This window comes from Dreissena polymorpha, chromosome 3 (assembly GCF_020536995.1).
Source record: "Dreissena polymorpha isolate Duluth1 chromosome 3, UMN_Dpol_1.0, whole genome shotgun sequence".
Lineage (NCBI taxonomy): Eukaryota > Metazoa > Mollusca > Bivalvia > Myida > Dreissenidae > Dreissena > Dreissena polymorpha.
The window spans coordinates 136,016,202-136,025,791 of NC_068357.1; the positions used below are offsets into that span (position 1 = coordinate 136,016,202).

At 34.3% G+C, this 9,590-nt stretch overlaps 1 protein-coding gene across 17 annotated transcripts in view; it reads left to right on the top strand.

Moving 5' to 3' along the window:
• Positions 1–8,980, top strand: part of LOC127871588 (cytadherence high molecular weight protein 1-like) — a 67,817-nt gene extending 58,837 nt beyond the window's left edge. For all 17 annotated transcript variants that reach the window (XM_052414664.1, XM_052414675.1, XM_052414674.1 and 14 more), the window contains 3 exons: positions 3,961–4,027; positions 4,504–4,646; positions 6,440–8,980. In XM_052414664.1, the coding sequence (XP_052270624.1) occupies positions 3,961–4,027; positions 4,504–4,646; positions 6,440–6,567 (338 nt within the window). In that variant the 3' untranslated portion in view covers positions 6,568–8,980. The remainder of the gene's footprint in view (positions 1–3,960; positions 4,028–4,503; positions 4,647–6,439) is intronic.
• Positions 8,981–9,590: the final 610 nt, after the last annotated feature.

Sequence of the window (9,590 nt, forward strand, 5' to 3'; positions counted from 1 at the left end):
GCGTAGCCTGATCCAGACGTACAGTTTATAGCTCGACTATTATATATAAAATATACATAGTGGAGCTATCCTACTCACCCTGGCGTCGGTGTGAGGGTTAGCATGAGCGTAAGCGTGAGCGTGCAAATGTTGAAGTTTGCGTACCACCCCAAATATTTTCTATGTCCCTTGACATATTGCTTTAATATTTTGCGAACTTCTTTACCAACATGACCCCAATCTATAAACAAGAGAAGACAACTGTATCAAGCATTTTTTAAGAATTATGGCCCTTTTTCCATTTAGAGTATGCATATTATTGATAAATCTATGTTAAATTTTGCGTACCACCTGCAATATTTTCAATGTCCCTTGACATTTTGCTTTCATATTTTGCAAACTTCTTAACCAAAATGACCCCAATATATAAACAAGAGCAGACAAATGTATCAAACATTTTGTAAGAATTATGGCCCTTTTTATGCCCCTTTTCAAAGAAAAGGGTTCATATAGTGATCGGACTGTCCATCCGTCTGTCCATCCTTCCGTCACACTTTGCGTTTAGGTTTTGAAAAATGCTAATAACTTTTATGTCCCTTGAGATATAACCTTCAAATTTCGTATGCATGTGTATATAGACAAGGCCTTTCCATACGCACACAAAATTTTACCCCTGTGACCTTGACCTTGAACTTGGGGTCCGCGTTTAGGTTTCGAAATCTGCGTTTAGGTTTCAAAAATTGCTCATAACTTCTATGTCCCTTCAGATATAACCTTCATATTTGGTATGCATGTGTATATGGACAAGGCCTTTCCATACGCACACACATTTTTAGCCTTGTGACCTTGACCTTGAACTTAGGGTCCAAGTTTAGGTTTCAAAATCTGCATTTCTGTTTCAAAAAATGCTCATAACTTCATCAAAGCGTTTTTAGGGGGCATATGTCATCCTATGGTGACAGCTCTTGTTGTCTTTGTAACTGAATATTTTGTAAAATTTTGTGTTTAGATCCACTTTACTTATAAAGTATGAAAGCTATTGCTTTCAAACTTCAAATATTTTCTTACTATTATTAGGGTACTGTATCTGGCAAGTTCAATCGGACCTTGACCTTTGAATGACCTTGACTCTCAAGGTCAAAAGAATAAATTTTAGTTAAATTTCCATTTCTTCTTTATTTATGATCAGATTTTATGAATACTTTGACAAAACAACACTTACCTGAATACCACAATGGATTCCACCCAAACAATACCCCACGCCCCAACCGACATCCCTGCCCCCCCCCCCCCAAAAAAAATTTATTTTGAAAGATTGTCTAATAAATGACCACACCCCACATTATACCCCCTCACACACCCCTACCCAACCCAAAAAGATTTTTTTCTTTGAAACATGGTTAAAGAAAAATAATATTTATTTACTTTATTTTTGAAGGACCGTTCAAACTTACCACCCAAGCTATTGCTATCAAACTTAAAATTAAATCTTATTAGTTTGTTTTATGTCTTTACAAATGTTCAATAGATTGTGGAAAATATACCTGATCTATTATCTTGACCCTATTGAATAATTTGAACAATTTCCCTATGATGGCTTACGTTATACTGTCAAGCACTTGAATAGTTGACCGCGCTGTCCTCTGACAGTAAGATTTTACCATGATTTGCATTTTTCCTGTGCCCGATATTATCTGTGTTGTTCAGGCGCTTATTATATTTGTGATGAAATTTAAGTGTTTTGTGATTCAGCTGAGTGGAAAACAAGTATGTTACACAATTTGAAATGTTACGTGAAAAAGATTCCAAAGCAAAAAAGTGGCCAAACGAAAACTGTTGATTTTTTTAAGCAAGCATCATTAAATAAAGTAACATTCCAACAATGCAAAGCGCTGACTTATATTCAACATGTTGAAACTAGGGAAATTAGTTTGTGACTGAAGACTTTGTGTGAGCTCTCTATGTGGAAAACTTTAGCATGATGGTGTTTGTGGTGTTTGGGATTAAAGATGTTGAAATCTTTCATGTAATTTTAAATCCCAATTTATTTTCCCAATTTCTTGAAATGCTAATAAAATTCCCAATTTCAAAGCCATGGGCTATCTTCCCAAAATGCTGAAAAAAAACCTGGCCTTCTTGTAACAAATCACCTGGTGAAATCAGTTTTCTGGCCCATAGCTCACCAAACGTGCTATATTTTAAGTTGTCTTGTATTTAATAACCTGATGAAATCAGTTTTCTGGCTTATAGGCTTTGCTGTTAAAGTTTAATGAAATTCATTTGAAGAATACTGCAGCCCATTGATAAAATATCAAAACAACTGCTTGGTGTTAAAGATCAAATAAATAGATTTATTAGATAGATAAGTTGATTTTAACATAAAATGCATAGATTTGCATGGCAGCATGTTATATACACACAATAAATCATAAAAACAATCTGCATGTATAAACAAAGCCATGTCAATCAACAGCATATGTTAAGGATTGCACAAAAAGGGGTTAGCCATTAAACCCTTATTTACATAGATGTTCCAAATGGTTTAGTAAAGCTGTTATTTTTCAGAAAATGATGTGTGTGTGTTTGTTTATGTAGCACATCAAACGTGCTACATTTGAAGCCGTCTTATAGTTAATCACCTGATGAAATCAGTGTGTTGTTTATAGCTCTTTTTTAACTAAATTCATTTAAAGAATGCTGCAGCAACAGCCCATTAATATTTAATAGGGATGGCAAAACTATTTGAATATTCGAAAATTCAATTGAATTGTCTGTATTGGAATTGCAGAGTTGGCATTTGAATATTCGCAACCTATTATTTCAATCGATTTTGTGCTTTTTAATTAATTACCCACAAGCTGCTAATTTATGACCCACAAGTTGCTTACTGAATACATCAACAATAACAACTAATTGCAAACCAAAATTAAAAGGGATTAACATGTTTGATAAGACGCTCTTCCTGTCAAACTGACAACGTGCTCTTATCAGAAGAAGGGGTATATTGTTTTGCTGGATGTTGGTCGGTCTGTCTGTTGTTGGTTGGTCTGTCAGTCTGTCTGTCTGTTGGTAGACCATTGTGGAACACGTGTGTTTGTTTATGTAGCACACCAAACGTGCTACATATTGAGCCTCCTTGTAATCAATTGCCTGATGACATCTGTTTTCTGGCTTATAGATGTTAATTTGAATTCATTTTAAGAGTACTGCAGCTACAGCCCATTGATATCAAATATGACCCCATCTGTATGGGAAATGGCATTAGACTGTTGTATGTTTTAGCTCACATGGTTACCTTTTGTTATACCAAGATGTCCATAGACTTAAAAACTCCAGGCTGAATTTAATTTAAATCTACATATTCATACAAAGCCCATGTAATATTATCTCATTTCTGTATGTACCTCCATTAAAGTCTACATTGTAGGTATATTAGTTTGAATACTCTATAGTCGAGCATTATCTATTAAATGGACAGCTCTTCTATATTATTTGAATTAAATGTCTTCATGTGATAAAATCGTGAGTCATTCCATACATAAAAAGCTGAGGAAATCAGTTGCCTAACCAAAAGCAGAAGATTGAGAGAACATTGATGAAGAATACTTAAAGGGCTTATTTTTTGTTAATTGATTTTGGTATTCTCTAGTGTTCTCTACTGTAGCAGATAACTTTATCTGCAAGTGACAGTAGGGTTGTGCCTCAGATAAATGTCCTATGGCCTTCTTGGTAAATAAGTGTGTGTCTGTATCTGTCTGTGGTTATGTCGCACATAAAAAGTGCTACGTGTTAAGCATCCTGTTATGAATTTTTTTATTTGGCTTAAAGCAGATAAAGTTTGTATATAGAATGTTCCTGTAGAATACTGAAGCTTCAGACAATAAATATTTGATACATGCAATACATCTGTTTGTTTGAAAAGATAAAGACATTGCTTTCTCTTTATCAAGCTCATTCCATTATACATAACATCTGTTTAAGGCAATGAAGTTGTTGATGATTCAGAGTGTGATGTGGGATCAGAAATTTGGCCATTTCCATTTCTAAGGTAAGTCAGCTCTCCTATCATTTATTGAGACCATTGTGTGCTGATGACTTAGTCTGTTGTAATTTCTAAAATCTGAAAGGCTCTGTTTGAGCTATAGTGAGTTTTATCTGTCATCCCATTTGTCATTGATTGCTCTAAATGACAACTCCTCGGCAACCGCTTTGCCAACTTTATAGTAACCACATGAATAATCCTTGTGTGGTCTGTCACCCAAATAGCAAGGACCATTCCCTTCTATTGCACAAAATGCATATTAGCTGCCAGAGCTGAAAAAAAGAAACATTCACAACATTTCCTGAATTGCTTGGGCCAAATTAAAACAAGAACTATCACAAGCAACGAATTGTGTTTATTAAATTGCCAATCCAGCATTGTAAAGTCTGGAAACTAAGCACATATTTGAATATAAGCATATCTGGAAAATAAGTACTGTGGTTACTGTACCAATGTTTAGATTGCACTTGTTTGGTTAACAGGTCCAGAAATATCCAAATTCATGAACCAGATGAAAAGGATGAATTGGAAGATTGTGATGACAATGTTCTGGATCCAGATTATCACCCTGAAGAAGACTCGCAGGAAAGTGATAGTGACTGTGGCAACCCGAGAGATAACTTTGGTAAGTTCTCCTTGTAGTGTGAAGTGAAAAGTGGGCAAGGAATAAGATTTAATTAAAATGTTTTCTACAGTATGTGCAAATGAGGTGTAAGGTCAGTGTCACATTATTAAAGGTCATGTTCAGTTTAATTATGTATCTAGTGTACCTTTTAATGGTTTTAAGATTCATATTCTTCTCAAAGATTTTTATGGGTCAAGAATTTCTAGTTGACCTTCTTGAAGCACCTTCATAGATAGACACTTGGACTGCTGCATGTGACTTGGAATGAAAACTTTACTTGGGATTCTATCAAAAAGGGCCATTTTTTGGCTTAAATGCTTGTTCCAGTATGCCGCCAGAGCTTAAAACATTTATTGATTGAATTTGAAAATTGTTCATGTCAATTGAAAACATGGCCACGGAAAGGGTGGTTTGTCATTTTCCATGTATATATGTAGTAAATAAAGCCAGTGAACACTCTAGAAAAACTGTTCTTATGGGTATTAAAAATATGGCCGCCACAGTGGGTACGGTAATTTTCTAAATAGGCCTAGTGTAAATACTTTGGAACACCATCTTTTAAAGTCAGTCTTACCAATGTTTTGAAATATTTGCTGAAGAGTTTTAATCATTGTTTCTTTCTATCTCAGTCTCTCAGTTGAGCGACCCAGGGCCTATTGGCCCTTTTGTTAACTATATGTGTAAATGACATTTTTAGCTCGACTATTATATATGAAATATATATAGTAGAGCTATCCTACTCACGTCGGAGTTTCCGTTCCCGTTAGCGTTAGCCTGCAAATGTGAAAGTTTGCGTCCTTTGACATATTGCCTTTATATTTTGCATACTTCTTTACCAACATTACCCCAATCTATAAACAAGAGCAGACAACTGTATCAAGCGAGCACGCTGTCCTCTGACAGCTCTTGTTTTTTTATGCACCACGCCAAATGTGCTACATATTACTAATCCATCTACTTGTTCCCCACAGAACAGTGAAAGTAAGCAATAGGTTTGCAGTGTAATATTTTCAGCCATCATTTTAATAGATGGTCCTGCGCCATGGTTAAATTTTTCTGTACAATTAGCAAATGGTTACATGTACATCCAGTTATTAATTTGTTTTGTGCATTTAAAAAATTGGTACCGGTATGTAGATATAAAACAAGATGATTCTTTGCATTTTGCAGTTCATCCTGTACATTTATCAAGTGGTTATGTGCTGATTACAAGACATGAAGTCGTTCTGTACACTTGTCAGGTTGTTATGTAGATGCATGAGATTGTTCTTTGCATTTGGCACTTAATGCTGTACATATGCTTATCACATTTTCGGTTGAAACTTTTGACATGCATTGATTAAAATAGACATTTTAAAACTGCGGCCCTATATAATATGGCTCTGTATATATTACCTAGAAATGTCTTCTTATATGAAATCGAGAAAATAACAAATAATAAAATAAATGATGAGCTTTGGCACCCATTGGCGGCGCTCTTGTCTCTACTTTTTATGCCCCCAGTAGGGTGGCATATAGCAGTTGAACTGTCAGTCCGTCTGTCAGTCCTAAGCTTTAACATTGGCCATAACTTTTGCAATATTGAAGATAGCAGCTTGATATTTGTCATGCATGTGTATCTCATAGAGCTTCACATTTTGAGTGCTGAAAGGTCACGATCATTTTCACAAGGCAAGGAAAGTTATACAATCAAAAAATATTTTTTTTAAATTCAAAGCGGCGCAGTAGGGGGCATTGTGTTTCTGACTTATTATCTATTGTTATCCATGTTTTCATATCTATTTTTAAAACAGGGAAAACAGGGAAAAAGAAACAGGTGCATAGACCATGGTGTCATCAAGAGCATGCTGCATTGCTTGATGCATTTTCCTCCTACCTAGTCCCGAACTGCAGGCATCTACCTGGGGAAAACGGGAGATAATGAAAGTTTAGGACAACTGCAAAGCACTTGGAAACAGAACATGGATGAACATCAAGTATCAGCTGAAATAATGCAGTGTAAAATTTGAGTGTGATTGACACTTGATAAAACTAAGGAGGGGCATTTCTGAAATTCTGAGAATGTGTGCATATATTGTTAACTTCTACAGCCTTCTCCCTCTTTAGACTTAGAAAATCTGAAAAATAGATAAGAAGTCTGCACCAGGAAGATGATACTCTTGTTTTTGTGATTGGATGAATAACACATTTGGGAAAAAATTATGTTAAAGAAATATTCAATGGGACATCATCACATGGGTTTTGGGTCCTGATTCTATTATTGTTTCCTGTCTCATATTATTTGATTGAAATATTTTACTGATTGTAAAGTATTGTGTAAGGCAATTCAAGAGCTTGTATGTACATGATGTATGTAAAAATATGTGTATGAGGGTCATTTAAAAAGTCTGCAGCATTGCCATATTTTTGTAATAACTTATCTAAAGGTATATATTTACGTTTGTCTGTTAGGTCAATCTTTTGAGTGCAACTACTACAGTTTTGCATGGATGGCTTTCAAATTTGGTAGAGCAACTAGACATGATGTAATTAATTATGTTTGATCAATAGTGTCGTATTTTAAGCGCTGTTGCAGTCTTTTCCAATACCTCTTGTATAAGTGTATATATATGTTGTTTTTTTACATTAAAGTTTGATCACCCATTCATTTAATATAGGCTGATAAAGAAAGAAATTCAGCAATTTATCCATAACCCTAAGACTTAGGGCTTTGATACTTTGTGTGTGTTTTTCTAAGTTGGCTCACCGATTATTGTCTTCTACCGGTTTCACCGGAGGGGACTTGTGGTTTGTGCTCTGTGTGTCTGTCTGCCTGTCGGTCCATCACACTTTTCTGGATCCTGCGATAAAACTTTAATAGTTCTTCATATTTTTCACGAAACTTGAAACATAGATAGATGGCAATATAGATATTATTCACATAATTTCATTTTGTTCCTACGTCAAAAATTCTGGTTGCTATGGCAACAAATAAAAAAATCAATAAAAATTCTGACAATGGTGGAGCTGGTATGGGACATATATTGCTTGGCAATATTCTTGTTTAACATAAGCTGATAAAGAAAGAAATTCAGCAATTTATCCATAACCCTAAGACTTATGGCTTTGATATTTTTTGTGATTTTTATGTCCCCCACCACTATATTGTTTTTGCCCTGTCTGTTGGTTGGTTTGTTGGTTGGTTTGTTTGTTTGCCCCAACTTTAACATTTGCAATAACTTTTGCAATATTGAAGATAGCAACTTGATATTTTGCATGCATGTGTATCTCATGGAGCTGCTTATTTTGAGTGGTGAAAGGTTAAGGTCATCTTTCAAGGTCAAAGGTCAAATATATAGCTTCAAAGCGGCGCAAAAGGGGACATAGTGTTTCTGACAAACACATATCTTGTTTTGTTTAAGTTGGCTCACCCATTTATTTAACAAAGTCTGATATAGAAAGAATTACAGCAATTTACCCATAACCCTAAGACTTAGACTCATGTTATCATACCTCACAGAATATGCCAATGCACATTTCACCTAGGCCTATAATGCAGAACTCTGTATTATTTATATTATGGGGCTAAGTGACTGTTTGTAATAAAAATATGCCATGAAACTTCTGAAAAAGAACAAATGCTCAACTATTTAACAATGTTTTCTTAGTATATATCAATTTTTCAATAGTTACACTATATACATGCTGCTTGAAATTTGCTGTACTGATGATACATATAAACTGTACTTTAATTATTGTTCAAATGTTGTTCCCATTGTCCAGTCTTTTACAATGTAATGTATTTTTGTATTGGTAAGAAACATTAAGAATTATTATGGACATGTGTTGCTAGTTTCAGTATAATGATAATTTAGAATTTTATTTGACCAATGTAATAGGAACCTCATATGACGATTTTTATGTCATAAAAGAACAAGATGAAGATAAACCGCATGCTCAAATGTGAAAACCGCTATATCTTTCCTTACACCAAAATAATATGCTCTTGAAAAAACTTTGAAGCAGAACTTTGTATAGATTTAAAGTAACGAGAATTGTGATATTATTAACATTGTGTTCATATCCATATTCTGATGTTATTTTGAAAGGTCAAACATACTTAAAATGATATATTTGTATAGCTGATAGTTGAAAGTCCTTTAGTGTGTCAAAATATAAATGAATTAACTCATGTTATTGTCATGGTTTAAAATGCTACGAATGATATTATTCTTTTATAAAGCGTACTGCCCAAAAATATACACTGTAAATAGTCACTCTGAAGATTGACTCCATGTATATCTTTATATGTAACACGTTTTATATTGAATATTTGATTAAATGTTTTAACACATCTTTTTTATTAATCTTTCTAAAGGCAGTAAAAAGGTATTATACCTTAGCATTGGGCAGTGTAAAGCTTGAGCATTGGCTATAAATCAGTTACTGAAAGACAACAATCCTTTAAAATTAATCCCTTATGCTGGCTGTTACGATAGACTGCAACTGTTTTTGACTTTGGCAATTTTAATATTGTTGGATAAGCATTTACCACAATTAAGGACGTGCTCCTGTTGTTTTTTTTTCAAAGCTGTAAGTCTAACATAGTTGTTAGTTTAACATAAGTTTATGTTTTGTTATTATAATGCAAAGGCTTTTTATGCCCCCGAAGGAGGGCATTTAGTGATTAGACTGTCCGTCTGTCCGTCCGTCTGTCTGTCCGTCACACTTTTGCGTTAAGGTTTTAAAAAATGCTCATAACTTCTATGTCGCTTCAGATGTAACCTTCATATATTGTATGCATGTGTATATGGACAAGGCCTTTCCATACGCACAATAATTTTGACGCCTTTGACCTTGAAATTAGGGTCCGCGTTTAGCTTTCAAAATCTGTGTTTAGGTTTCAAAAAAACGTTTTTCGGGGGCATATTATTTTTATTTAATTATTTATTGATTTTTATTGTA